This window comes from Mustela putorius, unplaced genomic scaffold, assembly GCF_011764305.1.
Source record: "Mustela putorius furo isolate JIRA1106 unplaced genomic scaffold, ASM1176430v1.1 tig00000139_pilon_pilon_pilon, whole genome shotgun sequence".
NCBI classification, from domain to species: domain Eukaryota; kingdom Metazoa; phylum Chordata; class Mammalia; order Carnivora; family Mustelidae; genus Mustela; species Mustela putorius.
In genome coordinates this window covers 294,628-309,977 of record NW_025421293.1, presented here as the reverse complement: position 1 = coordinate 309,977, position 15,350 = coordinate 294,628, and the positions used below count along the sequence as shown (strand labels likewise).

General features: G+C 44.8%; 1 protein-coding gene across 6 annotated transcripts in view; it reads left to right on the top strand.

Annotated features, from left to right (window-relative positions):
- Window positions 1-14,874, top strand: part of PSPH (phosphoserine phosphatase) — a 41,309-nt gene extending 26,435 nt beyond the window's left edge. For 2 of the 6 annotated variants that reach the window (XM_045074883.1, XM_045074882.1), the window contains 6 exons: window positions 1,746-1,877; window positions 8,235-8,393; window positions 9,108-9,242; window positions 10,115-10,260; window positions 12,088-12,236; window positions 14,398-14,874. In XM_045074883.1, the coding sequence (XP_044930818.1) occupies window positions 1,804-1,877; window positions 8,235-8,393; window positions 9,108-9,242; window positions 10,115-10,260; window positions 12,088-12,236; window positions 14,398-14,505 (771 nt within the window). In that variant the 5' untranslated portion in view covers window positions 1,746-1,803 and the 3' untranslated portion in view covers window positions 14,506-14,874. Of the gene's footprint in view, window positions 1-1,741; window positions 1,878-2,092; window positions 2,188-8,234; window positions 8,394-9,107; window positions 9,243-10,114; window positions 10,261-12,087; window positions 12,237-14,397 lie in introns of those variants that run through there. The other 4 variants (XM_045074884.1, XM_004761729.3, XM_013061002.2 and 1 more) reach the window with 4 other exon arrangements.
- The last annotated feature ends 476 nt before the right edge of the window (window positions 14,875-15,350 follow it).

Genomic DNA, 15,350 nt, shown 5'->3' with positions numbered 1-15,350 from the left:
GTGGGGATATCCCCCGGTTCTGAGCGCTCATCTGCTGGTGGACTTTCTGGTTGGGGGCTGTCACAGAGAGAGTGCTCTTGGGTCTCTCTTGGGTAAACCTCTGTTCAACTTCATCAGAAACCACTAAAATGTTTTCCAGAATGGTCGGACCATTTCCTATCCCGAGCAGTTCTGCGGTTCCCTGTCCTCACCAATACTTGGTGTGGTCGGTCTTTTTCATCTTAGTCATTCTTCTTTTCAGTTTAGTTTCATATCTTCTTTTCTGGAATGTCTATCCCAGTCTTTTACTCATATTTTAATAAGTCGTGTTATTACTGACTTGTAAGAGTTCTTTATTCTGGATACAAGTTCTTTGTCAAATACGTGTATGGTAAGTATTTTCTCCTATTCTGTAGCTTGTCTTTTCTTTTTCTTTTTTTTCCCCATTATGGTATCTTTTGTTGTTGTTGTTGTTGTTGTTGTTGTTGTTGGCAGAGGCAGGGGGGAGAGAGAGAGAGTCTTAAGGAGGCTCTGTGCCTAGTGTGGAGCCTGATGTGGGGCTTGATCTCACCACCCTGAGTCATGGTTCTGAGCTGAGATCAAGAGTCAGATGCTTAACTGACTGCACCAGCCAGGTGCCCCATCATGGTATCTTTTGAAGAGCAAGTGCAAGTTTTTAATCTTGAGGAAGTCCATTCTATCATGCTTTCTTTTTATTGTTCATGCTTTATTTAAGAAAGTTTTGCCTACCTCAAAGCTGTTGTTCTAGCTACCTATTGCTGTTTAACACATTACCCCCAAACTTAGCAGCTTTAAAACAAACATTCATTTTTTCACAGTTTCTGTGGGTTTAAAATTTGGGAGGTCACGTTGGCCAAGTCCAGTTTATTTGAATGCTTTATTGGAGATCTGCCTTGCTCATTCACATGGGAGGCAGGATTCAGTTCCTTGAGGGTTGTGGGATCAAGGGCCCCAGTTCCTTTCTGGCTGTTTCCTGGGGGCCTCTTCCAGTTCTGCCACATGGACCTCACCATAGGGCAGCTACCTCCCAGGGAGGGAGGCTGGGCCAAGATGGAAGCCACATTCCTTTTCTTTGCTTTTGAGACCAACTCAAAAATTGGATGAGAGAAAGGTTATGCAAGGTTTGTATTTTGAACCCTCTGAATTATTTATTGCCATTATGGTTCCCCTCTTCAGACTCTTTGCGTTTTCTTGCCTCATCTTCTTAACTATTTCTATTATCTTTTTTTCTTCTGAGTTTTGGTACTTTTATCTATTTCTACTTATAGTTTTAATTATGAGGATTATAATTCAGAATTGTTGGCTGTGTTCCCTTGATATTGGGCAATGGAACTTTTCGTTGACTGTTCTTGGCATGTTGGCCACTGTGTCTACTCCTTTTGAAGACAGAAGGGTCTGTTTTGCAGAGTCTGGGATATACCTGAGTCAGCCCTCTGTCTGCATTTTGTTCTCTCAGTAGATCCTCTCCCCTTTCCCTCTCGTTGGCATTCTGCTAATTGGGTTAGGTGATTTCCTGTCAGACCTGAGGCTTTTGCAGAATAAAGCCAGAGAAAATAATGTGTTTACTCCTCTGCAGTGTGAAAAGGAGGCAGAAGTCAAGCGTTTCGCAAGGCAAGCAGTCTTAGGGAATTTTGCATCTGACCCTTCTTTGTACTAATCCTGCCAGTGGGGAGAGGGAAGCTAGACAGTTTCTCTTTCTTCTCTTGTGTCTGGACCTTGATGTTCGTTTCCTCCTCTCCTTCTAGGCTCTCATCTTGCAGAACTCTCAAGATCTCTTGTAAAGAGATTCATAGTCAGAGCTTTATGCTGCATTTTTATTCAGGAAAGAAGCAGGGAGAGAAGAGTGTTATTTCCCAGGAATCCAGCACTGGAGAAACGTGAGTCTGGTTTGTCTGTTGTTGTTGTCATTTATCATTACCAGTTTCCTCCTCACCTGAATAAAATTGTCTGCTGTCATGTATGTGGGATCCATAAAATCTCAGGTTCTGCAGAACAGCTATACTTTTTTTGAGTCATAAAATACACTATAAATTCATTGACTGGGAACCCTAGGCCTATTTACCAGAGGCTCTTTGATTCTCCTCTGACCCAGAAGCTTCTCAGGCTGCATTTGTGCCTTCTTGCAGTGCCTGGAGGACCTGAAGCCGACTCACCGCTCCTCTGCAAGGTGACATCCATCTAAGCCTGGTAAGGTTTATTCTCTTGGATGTGCTTGTTCTCCACAATCTCTGTACCAGCTTGCATTTGTTCTTACACAGGTGAAGGTAAGAGGTTGGTCCTGACAAAGAGTAAGCTGCTAAAGCGATTTTGGATGCCTCTCATGAAATACAGAGATGAAGGAGTTCAAAGAGATTCTGGGTGAAGAGGTTTTTCCCTCTTATCTAAAATCAGACCCCCTAAGCCTGGCCCTGAAGGAAAACTTGCTTTTGTACTTTCGGAGCTGGGGATAAGAAGGGGTCATCCTCAGAGGCTTCTTCACCATTTGGCCCTTTCTTTCCCCCAGACAGACCAGCTGGGCGCCGGGCGGGTGGGAGACCTGTTCTGACCCGCGGAAGGGAGGGGCTCAGTGGTCCGGACTGGGCCTGGGAGCTGCCATGTCAAAGCACCTACCCTTCCACCAGGACTTCTTCTGCCTCCTGTCCTGTCCCCTTGCCAGGGCCATATGTGAGGGATCCAGAGTCCATTCTCTAGCAAGGAGTTTTGTGTATGTGAAATTCTAAGGTTCACAATTTACTTGGAAGCACCTGAACTTACCAGATGTTTTTTTCCCCCTTGTAGACATGAGAATTTTGACTGAATTATGAATGGCTCCTGGTGGAGAGCTGAGAAAAAAGGCAACTGGCAGTAAATAAGGAGGCAGGGCATTTTATGGTGCGGGCTGGGAAGGGCTAGGGGAGGCTCAGGCCGTTTGTTTTGAGTGTGAGCAGGGAGCTGAAACCTGTGTAACCCCTGGTGTGGAGGGCATATCCCCTGATATGAGCATTTTGTGGGCAAAGTTAAGGTTCTGTAATCCAGCTCTGTCTCCCAGGGAGGGTGTGGAGAAAGATTCCGCCTTCCCAGTAAATTCAGTGCCATTTTTGTCTCAAACATCGTATTTTCTCTGCCTTTGGTACCACTATAGTGTACCATGGGAGGTGTCGGCAATTCTGAGTCCTAAGTCAGGACTCGTGTTCATCTGGGGATATGGAAGTCAGCCCTCACTCTACTTAAGGAAATGTGTGTTTCCTTCCATATTTGAGGCTGATGGTCTGGTTGAAGCTATTTGTTTTGTCTGTGGTTGGGGAGAAGCTCAAGCCACTGGCTTTTCAGACATGAACAATAATGATTGGTCTGGTCATCTCAGTGAGACTGCGCCTCTTGGAGATGATGCCCGTTCTGTACTTTCCAGGTCTGAGGCTAGGCGCAGGGGGGCAGTGTGGACTGGCTTTGGGGTTAGGAGTTTTGAGACTTCAGGAGCCCGCCAGTCCTCCTCGGGAGTCTTGCCCATTCTTAGTTATGTTGTGTTGCCTCATGCATAGTCTTTAGCCTGTCCCATTTATTTCATTTTAGCTCTTCTTAGGTATATTTCATTTTAGCTCTTCTTAGGTAATTTGTCTGCTCCTGGCTTTCCCTCCATTTACATATGACTCATTCTCCATGCTCAGGGGGGTTGCATTGCACTAAGCACTGCTTCTCTGCTGGCAGACCGTCTGTGCTCTTCTGTGCTGGGGTAGCTGTCTTTCCATGTGATGTGAAGTGCGTTGATTCTCTCTGGACCAGTGCCACGTGGGTGGTTACTGAGCCATAGAGAGTGGGATACGAGGCTCCTTGGTATTCCCTGGCTTGGTGGAGATTGGACAATTTATGAAACTTGTTTCTATCCACTGGTCTCCCAAAGAATGTGCAGACTTTCTTCTTTCATTATTAATGAATCATCACCCATCACATTGTCCAGCTAGCAGAACTTTGGTCTGTTTTTTTTTTTTTTTTTTTTAAGGTTTTAGTTATTTAAGAGAGAGAACATGTGGGGAGAGGGATAGAGTGGGAGAGCAGAGGGGAGCCCAAAATGGGGCTCAATCCCAGGACCCTGGCATCATGACCTGAGCCAAAGGCAGACGCTTAACCGACTGAGCCACCCAGGCACCCTGGTCTGAATTCTTCATGGCAATCTTTGACATTTCCTCAGTCCAGATAGGTTCCTATCCAATGTTTAACCTTATTTAGTTCTGCTTAATTTATCTGCCTCTCAGTTTATCCACATCTTAATTTATGTACCACCTTTTATGTTGTCTGTATGCATTTGAGATCCAAATTTTAGTGTTTTAGCCATCGCTTAGGAGCTGTGTCACCTGGGTCATTTAATTTCCTTATACCTCTGGTCATTAATCTGTGAAATGGACACATTAATATCATTCCTACAGAAAGGCATGGGTCCAGACCTAAATGATGGCTGTGAAGTTTCTTCCAACTTAAGAATTTATGATGTCAATTCTGTTTCATTCATGATAGTCATCATTGCTGGTTAAGGATTTTAATTTTAGGCTAATAGCATTCTAAGTTGGAATAGGTTTTTTTTTAAAGATTTTATTTATTTATTTGACAGAGAGAGGGAGATCACAAGTAGGCAGAGCAGCAGGCACAGAGAGAACTGGAAGCAGGCTCCCTGCTGAGCCGAGAACCCCCCATGTGGGGCTTGATCTCAGGACCCCGAGATCATGACCTGGGCCAAAGGCAGAGGCCCAACCCACTGAGCCACCCAGGCGCCCCTAAATTGGAATAGTTTTGTTGAGAACAATAATCTCAGTTCTAAGTTCTCAATAACTTCTTAGATTCAACTCTATTTAATTTATGAAACATTTACTTTATACCTACGGGGTCCTGGAAATAAAGGTGAAAGATATTTCACTCAAGGAGAGGAATGGGAATGATTAATTAATTCTCTGAAGGAGTAGGAAGGAGATAATGTAGTATAAGGCAGATTATTTAATTATCATCTTGAAGAATAAATAGGAATTTGCCCACTGAGTATGTGGGATTAGGCGATTTCAGGCAGAGAAAATAGCATTTGCAAAAGCATAGAGGATTAAAAAACCAAGACATATTTAAGAAACAAGACATCTTCTGTATATTATGAACATAAGTTGTGTGTGTGAGTGTGTGTGTTTTGTCTTGGGGGAGAAGGTTGGTGAAATAGGATCCAAATCATGAAGGGCATAAATTAATTGAATAACAGAGATATTATGGTTAATTAATATGCTAATGATGGGGAATGGTTTAGCAAGGGCATCATTAGGTCTGCTATGATTAAGTACTTTTTTTTTTTTAAAAGGTTTTATTTATTTATTTGACAGACAGAGAGAGAGATTACAAGCAGGCAGATAGGCAGGTAGAGAGGGGGAAGCAAGTTCCCCTCTGTGCAGAGAGCCCGATGTGGGCGGGGCTTGATCCTAGGACCCAGAGATCATGACCTGAGCCAAAGGCAGAGGCTTAACCCACTGGGCAACCCAGGAGCCCCTTGATTTTGATTAGACTTTAAAGATAGAACCAACATAGTTTCCTGAATGATTGGATAGGAATTTTGGACATGGGCCATCAAGGGAGAGAATGGATTTTTATTTTTTAAGAAATTAATTGGACTAGAATCTTGGGGGTAAACAGGATTCTAAAGGTTCCATTTACCTTTAGGTAAATTGAAGAATGGCAGTTTTGGTGGGACAAGAAGATCAGGAGTTCAGTTTTAGGCTTGTATTTGGGGTGTTTCCCAGACATATGAGTCAGGTCAGGTAGGTGGTTGGAGTTGAGAGTTTGGGAGAGAGGACTGGGCTCCAGGTACACATCTGGGAGTTCCCATCCCAGAGACGACATTTCAAGCCATGAGCCCGGATGAATTCCATCGGGGAGTGAGTATGGTTGGAGAAGACCCGTGGGGGGCCGGGGACTGTGGGCATTACAACATTAAGAGAATGGAAGAGAAGCAACCTGCAAAGGAGCTCAGTCTGTTTAACGGAAACTAAATTCACATTGAGGCTGATGTTAGTTTAGAGTTTAATACTCTATTATCTTACTGGATTCACGGACTGTCTTCTCTTTCCCCCTTGTCAGTGGGTCTCCAGTGAAACTCCAATTTCCCATTAAGAGCCCTCTTTTATAAGGGTTCCAAACAGGGGTCTGCAGTTTTTCTGTCAAAGGCCAGATAGTAAATATTTTAGGCTTTGCAGGCCTTACAGTCTCTGCTGCAGTGGCCCACCTGCTGTGTTATGTGAAAGCAGCTGTGGACATGTAAGCCAGTGAACATGGCTGTGTTCTTCTGAAACTTTAATTATGGACACTGAATTTTTTTTTTTTTTAAGATTTTATTTATTTATCAGAGAGGGGGAGAGAGCGAGCACAGGCAGACAGAATGGCAGGCAGAGGCAGAGGGAGAAGCAGGCTCCCTGCTGAGCAAGGAGCCCGATGTGGGACTCGATCCCAGGACGCTGGGATCATGACCTGAGCCGAAGGCAGCTGCTTAACCAACTGAGCCACTCAGGCATCCCATGGACACTGAATTTTGAAACCCATGCAATTTCTGTGTGTCGCAAAGTTTTATTCTATTTTTTTTTTCAATTATTTAAAACATAGGCATGCCTGGGACTGGGGCTCAGTGGGTTAAGTGTCCCGCTCTTCATCGCAGCTCAGGTCTTGATCTCGGCGTTGTGAATTCAAGCCCAGTGTTGGGCTCCGTGCTGGTGTGGAGACTACTTGAAAAACAATAAAAAAAGCAAAACCAAAAACAACTTGCTCTTACTTTACAGACTGTACAAAAACAGGCTGATTTGGCCTACCGGCTATAGTTTGCCTCCCCCTGGCATAAAAGTGTTAAAAATATAAAACGTTTCTTCCCCCAGGTCAGCTTTGCCCTGGACCCTTCTGCCAGGTGCACTGCAGCTCTTTGGGGTTTGTTTTCAGCAGTGTCTGTTCTAAATACAGATTATTTGCATCATCTGTGTAGCCTCATATGGGACATATTTGATGAGAGACGGGTCTGGGGAACCTTTAGGATCCCATTTACCCCCAAGATTCTGGTCCAGTGATTTTCTTAAAAAATAAAAACCCACGACATCCCTTTCGAAACTGTCCTCCATTGCTTCTGCAGCTCTGTGGTCTCTCAGTCTCTTCCTGTGAGTCTCGACCTCCTTTTCCTTCCCAGGCTCCTGATCTGATCCTTTCTGCTCCTGAGAGCTCTGTCCTCAGACCCCCTCTTTCCCCCTCTCTCTACTCTCTGGTGACTTCCGTTAGGCCATACCCTCTGTATGGCTGACTGACAAATGTGCTGTTCCGCTCTGAACTCTCTTCTGTGGCAAAAAGCCTTTCAGGATTTTCCACTACCTAGATGTTAAAATCCAAACCCGTCAGCCTGGCCCAGAGCCCCGCTTGGTGCCCTGCCCGGCAGCTGGACTCCAGTGGGCAGTTTCCAGAATGTCAGCCATCATTCTTGTTCCTTGCCTTGGGCCCTGCTCTTCTCTTTGCTGTCATTATCCTCTCTTCTAGCCTCCATCTCCCTGCCCCCTACTCCCAGCACCCACCAAACTGATGCCCTGCCCTTGGAGAACCCTTTCAGGCTACTTACCCTTCAAGATTTGGGTTGAGTTTCTGTCCCCTTGGAAGCCCTGTCTCATAGGCAAGCTCAATAATCTTCTCTGTGTGCCTGTAGTATCTTTAGTACATTTCCACTTCAGCGCTTGCCTTTCTGCAGTCATTGTCAGGTCAAAAATAGTCGAATATTGGTTGAATGTGATATATATTTGTAAGTCGGTACCTTCACCAGACTGAGCTCCTCGGAGAAGAGTTTGGTCCTGCTCATCTTTGTATTCCAAGAGCCTGATATTTAGATGGTGCTTACTTTGTGTTAAAAACAACAACAACAGGGCACCTGGGTGGCTCAGTGGGTTAAGCCGCTGCCTTCGGCTCAGGTCATGATCTCAGGGTCCTGGGATCGAGTCCCGCATCGGGCTCTCTGCTCAGCAGGGAGCCTGCTTCCTCCTCTCTCTCTCTGCCTGCCTCTCTGCCTACTTGTAATCTCTCTCTGTCAAATAAATAAATAAAATCTTAAAAAAACAACAACAACAACAACAACAACAAATGAGCCCAGGAGTCCATGTTTATGTGGAATATGCTGACTTTGATACAGATCAAAGTATATTGGCATTAGTAGGCCTAATTGGATCTTTTTATGGTGAAGCATGTTTAAATATGTCTGTCTTTTTCTGTTGTAGGAGGAAGATTCTTGCGAGGATGGTCTCCCATTCAGAGTTGAGGAAACTCTTCTGTTCTGCAGATGCAGTGTGCTTTGATGTTGACAGCACGGTCATCAGAGAAGAAGGAATTGATGAGCTAGCCAAAGTCTGTGGTGTTGAGGCTGCCGTGTCAGAAATGTAGGAATAGTATTTATTCACTTTATGAAGTGATAAAGAGTTGCAAGAGAGTGTTTGGGTGGCATGCAGGACCATGGCCGTTATTCCCTGAGTTTTAGGCCCTGACAGCAAACCTGGGCAAGTTAGCTTCTTCCGTCACTCAGGGCTGAATTCACCAGTGTGCATCATCCAGTCACCCATTTATACAGACTCTTATGGCAGAAGAAAATAGTTGCCTCTAAATAAATATGAGTGACAGGCTCTTACCCAGTGAGGGAAACAACGACCCTAACTAACCAGAGGAGATGATGGGGGGTGGGGATGGGGATCCACGGGGATCCCCAGTCGTCCAGCGCTTTGTGTCCATGGCTGACCATGTGGCCTTAGTGGCTTGCTACAAAGCTAGTTTGGGTTCAGAGTCTCTTAGTCTATGTGCAGGTGAGACCCTTCCCTTCCTCCTGCCCTCCCCATTGCTGCCTGCAGTCACCAGGTCAGACATTTCATGTTCAGCTGCATTTGACGTGAGATGTGACCACAAAATATTAATGTGATTCTCAAGCAGACTGCAGTAAGTTTATTCCCATGGCCTCGCTGCTGTGGCACTGTAGCATGTTGTGTGGTGGGGCTCTAGGCAGCACCTTCCTCATGGGTGGACACTGGAGGAGCTAGGGAGGTAAGGTGTGGACTTGGGGGACATCTGACTTGCCTAGTCTGATTGTTGGGTCTTCCTCCTAGGACACGGCGAGCCATGGGTGGGGCAGTGCCTTTCAAGGCTGCCCTCACAGAGCGTTTAGCTCTGATCCAGCCCTCTAGGGAACAGGTGCAAAGGCTCATAGCTGAGCACCCCCCACACCTGACCCCGGGCATAAGGTAAGAGGAACCCTGGTCTTGGTACCATCTCTCCGTAGCACCTGCATTTTGGGGCATATCCTCTTGAAAGCATCTCACTATGGCTCTAGTGCTGCCTTCTGCCTGCCTCTTTCAGCTCTTACATGCGGTGCTGTCTGAGTGGTTCTGCCCAAGTCATCTGCCCTCCCCTTCTCCGAAGAGAGAGCCGAAGTTTCCTCCTCATTATCTGTTTCTAGGTTCATGAGCAGATTGGGTTGTGGGATGGTTTCTTAAGCCGTCCAGCCCCACCTATTAATTTCTTTTTTTTTCCCCTAAACTTTATTTTTTTTTTAAAGATTTTATTTATTTGACAGAGACACAAAGAGAGAAGGAACACAAGCAGGGGGATTGGGAAAGGGAGAAGCAGGCTTCCCGCAGAGCAGGGAGCCTGATCTGGGCCTCCATCCCAGGACCCTGAGATAATGACCTGAGCTGAAGGCAGATGCTTAATGACTGAGCCACCTAGTGCCTCCACCTATTAATTTCTAAGTGCATTTAGAAAAACATACATGGGGGGCCTGGGTGACTCAGCAGTTAAGCATCTGTCTTCAGCTCAGGTCATGATCCCAGGGACCTGGGATTGAGCCCCGCATCGGGCTCCCTGCTCAGTGGGGAGTCTCTTCCTCTCCCTCTCCCTCTGTATGTGCTCTCTCTGTCTCTCTGTAGCTCTCATTCTCTCTCAAATAAATATATAAAATCTTTTAAAAAATACATAAAACATTATAATTAACCAAGCAATATACCTTGTCCAATGTGTTTGGGCATATGCTTTGCGAACAAGAAAATGTATTTTAGTTTCCTTTTCATGTTTCACGTTTAGTAATGATTTTGGTGTTTTATATTTCTTTTTGCAGGGAGCTAGTAAATCGCCTCCAAGAGCGAAATGTTCAGGTTTTCCTAATATCTGGTGGCTTTAGGAGCATCGTAGAGCATGTTGCTTCAAAGCTCAATATCCCATCGACCAATGTTTTTGCCAATAGGCTGAAGTTCTACTTTAATGGTAAGAATTGAATGGTACCATTTTTCCTTTCTTGTTAGTTTTAGTGTTCGGTATCTTATGAAATGTCTGTTGGAATGCACCTTAAGTAAGGCAGCCTCAGAGTTAAACACTGAGATGAAGGATTCTCTCCTTTTTAATTGATTTAATTTAATTTAAATTCAATTAATTATCATATAGTGTATTATTAGTTTCAGAGGTAGAGTTCAGTGATTCATCAGTTGTATAGAACACCCAGTGTAGGGGCGCCTGGGTGGCTCAGTGGGTTAAGCCTCTGCCTTTGGCTCAGGTCTTGGTCTCAGAATCCTGAGATCGAGCCCCACATCGGGCTCTCTCCTCAGCAGGGAGCCTGCTTCTCCATAACCCCCTCCTGCCCCTGCCCGCCTGCCTCTCTGCCTACTTGTGATCTCTTTCTGTCAAATAAATAAATAAAATCTTAAAAAAAAAAAAAAGAACACCCAGTGTTCGTTTTTTTACACCTAGTGCCCTCCTTAATGCCCATCACCCAGTTGCCACATCTCCCCTGCTAACTTCCTCTCCAGCAACCCTGTTTGTTTCCTAGAGTTAAGCGTCTCTTATGTTTGTCTTCCTCTCTGACTTTGTCTTATTTTATTTTTTCCTCTCTTCCCCTATGATCTTCTGATTTGTTTTTTAATTCTACATAGGAGTAAAATCATATGGTAATTGTCTTTCTTTGATTGACTTATTTCACTTCACATCATACCCTCTTTTTTTTTTTTTTTTTTTTTTGAGATGAAGGATTCTCTACTGGTGTCTTTTGCTCCTTGGGATCCTTTGCTCTGTGAAATAGACTTAGGCCATCATCTCTCCCAGCTTTAATGTCCATCTAATCTCTCTCGGTGTATAAGTGCCTGCACTTGATTCCTATGTACCTAGGTGACTTGTTTTGTTATGTGTTATAGTTCCATTTTTTGAGCTCTCTTCTGTATTTGAACCAGTTTAGGCTCAGGAAAGAGGGTTTGTTGGCCACGAGTCGCTGCTCTCCCAGCTCTGAAGGGCCTTCCGGTTCTTCTCTGGGCCATCACAGGGCCGCAGCTGCATCCCTGCCATTTCAGGAGGTTTCTCGTGATGGCCACGGGTGGCTGACAGCCTTATAACCAAATAATGTTAATTTAAAAAAAGTAAATGTGTTGGTGGAACATTTTTGAAGGGTCTACAGGTAGAGATTGTTTAAAAACGTAGACAGGGGGCTCCCTGGGTGGCTCAGTGGGTTAAGCCTCTCCCTTCGGCTCAGGTCATGATCTCAGGGTTCTGGGATCGAGTTCCGCATCGGGCTCTCTGCTAGGCAGGGAGCCTGCTTCCTCCTCCCTCTCTCTCTTTCTCTCTGCTTGCCTCTCTGCCTACTTGTGATCTCTCTCTGTCAAATAAATAAAATCTTAAAAAAAAGTAGGCAGAAAGTGTGAGAATTACTATAAGAAAGAAAATCGATCAAATCTGAGTTGGAATCTCCTCTTAGATGAAATTATATATTAACTTTTTAAAACTTCGATACATTATATATTACTGTTTCATGCTGTTCTGCCCCCTTAGTGAGGTTTGAGAATTACAACTCTGACAGCTTAGAGGGTAAAACCGATTGACCCCAAGGTGTTGATGACCTAAACACCTCCACAAGAGGGACCTGTACTTTAAAGTTGTCTGTTGGAGGGAGGGTGGGGAGAGGTGTGGACATCCAGGCTGTGTCACTTTATTGAGGGCCATTTTTAGCTTTCTCGGTGATATTTAAGTGAGGGTATCATCTGTGCACAAAGCTGGCTCTACCGGTATAATTCTTTGGGTCACTGACAGTGTTTTAACTGCTTTTTTAAGGTGAATATGCAGGTTTTGATGAGATGCAGCCAACTGCCGAATCTGGTGGGAAAGGAAAAGTTATTAAACTTTTAAAGGAAAAATTTCAATTTCAGAAGATAGTCATGATTGGAGATGGCGTCACAGACATGGAAGCCTGCCCTCCTGCTGTACGTATTAAGTGTGCTGGTTTTTCTGGTTGTGTTTTTGTTTTATACGGCTAATTTGGAACTCTGTGAGATTGGTGAAAGTTAAACAAGAACACTAGGTAGCATTGTGAAGAACCAAAACAAATAAAACAACTTCAGTCTCAGTATGTCAGCTGACATTTTGCAAACCTAAGGAAGAGAATGGTTTAGAACTTTTTGACCTGGTTCCTGACACCTCTCAGCCCAGGTGTGTGCCCGATTTTCAGCTTCACTTCCTTGAATAATACCAGAAATAGTAAGACAGCTCTCGTAGCTGGAACCAAAATTTTAATGTATATACATACATATATATGATTTTATTTTTTGAGAGAGCGTGTGTGTGCGGTGAGAGAGACACGAGAGCATGCAGGAGCAGAGGGGAGGGGCAGAGGGAGAAGCAGGCTCCCTGCTCCGCCGAGCAGGAGCACAGTGTGGGACTTGCTCCAAGGACCCTGGGACCATGGCCTGAGCTGAAGGCAGACACTTAATGGTCTGAGCCTCCCAGGCGCCCCTGTGTTTTTATATTTGATAAAGTATTTCTTCATACATTATCTTCTCATTTTTACTAGTTAAAGGGGACTGAGGCTCAGGGAGGTTTGAGAGTGTGCCTGTGTTAAAGCACTTCATTCCTATGAATGAATGTTTTCTGAGACTAGCTGGAAACGCATGCTGTGTAGTAAGTGTCCAGAATATCAAATATGTCCCTTTCAGGTAGGACTTTATCCTTATTATTTCATTCTAAATTAAGAAAAAAGAACCAAAAATAGAGTGGTGAACTTTTCAGTACCTACTTTCCTGAGATCTAAAAATAGTTGTCTCTGTAAATGATTAACACAAAGTGGTTAAAGAACCTTTGGGTCCTTTTCACTGACTTGCATCAGCTCAAGATAAGACATCTTCAGATGATTGACCCCCCACACTGGTGCTGAGTTAGTCACAGAGGCTGGGCCAGTTGAACGAGGAGTGCCTGAAGGAAACCGTGGAGAGTTCTGTCAGGTTGCTGCTAACCCTGATGTCAAGAAATGACCAAACTGTGAATAGCAGAGGACCTTACCCGTCATCAGACAATGACAGGCCTGACTGAACCGAGCGCGAGTGTGTCTACGCAGACGTATAGCCCTCAGAGGTGGTCAGAGGAGTGTGTGATATAGAGGAAGGTTAGCTGCCCCATGTGAAGGCCTGGCAGGATGGGGATGGGGGGGCAGCGGAGCAGAATGGGGACGCACTAGGAGCGGACCTGGGCCTGTCAGGGGCCCAGGAGACTTTATGTATCAGGCACTTGGGGGTTTCCACTAGGCTGTGGGGAGCCCTGAAAGGCTTGGGGACAGAGAAGGAAGGCGACAGTGTGTTGGGACAGCTGAGTCGGTGCTTGCTTGCAGAAAGGGCTGCCAAGGAGGCAGGAAGCTCATGAGGCTAAATTTAACTGGAAGGTCAGAATCTTGCTCTGTTTTCCCCTTGTGTGGTCTGAAAACAAAAATGAAGAGAAAAGGCAAGTAAAAGAATTTTCAGTGTCCAAATTAGGTACAGTGTGCCTATACCCTGGCAGAAAAAGAGAAAGTACCGCTTTAAAAGACCATTGACTATAAGAAGGTGTCACTTGGTAGATACTAAGGAAACAACATAGATGCAATATTAAATTTAATGATGGAAAGAAGAGTGTTGCCCCAGATCCTGGGGCTGTCATCGCCTTCAGCCCAGAATAACACCCTCCCTGGGAGGGAGGTCCGTCAGGCTCACAGAGGGCCGGTCAGGAGATGCCTGCTGTGGTCCTGATTCTAGGGTCAGTGGGACTTCACCTGCACCCCAGGCTTCTCTCTCATCTTCCCTCTTTGAGATCATCTGGCCTGGCTGTGCCTGCGTCCAGTTTAGAACTCAGGGGATTTTATCTTTGTAAGAGATTGTGCTGGTGTTAAGGGGGCTTAAATTCTCCTGGAAGGCTGCAGTGGCCTGGGCCTGAGTGGATTTGCAGCAGAGGTGCTCGGACTCATTCATTCTTGGGACAGGGGAGGCAAGAAGGCACCCTTTGAAGGCTTGGCTTTACCTCTCTTTGCACAGTTTGTTCTTTCAAGGAACACTTACTGCCCCAGGGTGTATCCTTTTTTTTTTTTTGTTTAACTCTTTCCCCCCCGTTTTCCCCTCTTAGGATGTTTTCATTGGATTTGGAGGAAATGTGATCAGACAACAAGTAAAAGACAACACAGAATGGTACATCACTGATTTTGTAGAGCTTTTGGGAGAACTGGAAGAATAATATCAATTTTTATACGGTTCATAACAACTTTAGGTAAATTTTTAAGAGTTATACAGTTTGATACCATTTGCTTACAATTGCTTATTACAGCCTAATGTATAGGTTTGGTACCGATTATCTGTACTTCCAAGTAGACTACAGAAAATTGCTCCTTTTTAACTGCAGTCCCAACATTATTATGACCATTAATTACCTGGAGAGTTTTATAATCTGAATTCTTTATGTATTTTCCTACCTATATTTTATTTGAAACCTTTTAAAGGTGTATAGTAAACGAAACACCTTCCCTATTGGAAATACAGGGTAGGCAGCTTATGTGAATGTTGGTTTTCCCTTTGGAGGTAAATAAAAATTTATCATGTATCAGTACAGATTGGTGGCATTGTCACTTTCTGCCTGTCGTGTATTTCACTATCAAATGTTTAAGGTACGTTCAGTGTTTGAGTAGAAATAGCCTCCAGGCAAGGGACCAAGAAGTTGGGAGACCCTACCCTGATCACAGGGCGCAGTGCTGGTAACCACGCAACCCCGCCAACCCTCACCCTGGGCGGGGGGCGGGTTGGTGGGGGTGGTGGCGGCTGGAGACGCTTCATTAGCTCTTGGAATTAGTCCTATCAGGAATGTTACAAAGGCTTAAAAAAATGGAGCCTTAAACAAAAGCAGTGACCTTAAAAGACAGGCATTTGATAATCCCATGAAGTAAAAGAACTAAAAACACATTTTACTCATCCCAAACGGGTTTCACCTTAAATGAGTTAATACCTCCTAATAGCCGATTTGAGCCGTTCTTTCTTAACAGAGGACTTGGAAAGACCTGGAAGCCAGGTTTGTGTTGATTCTTGCAG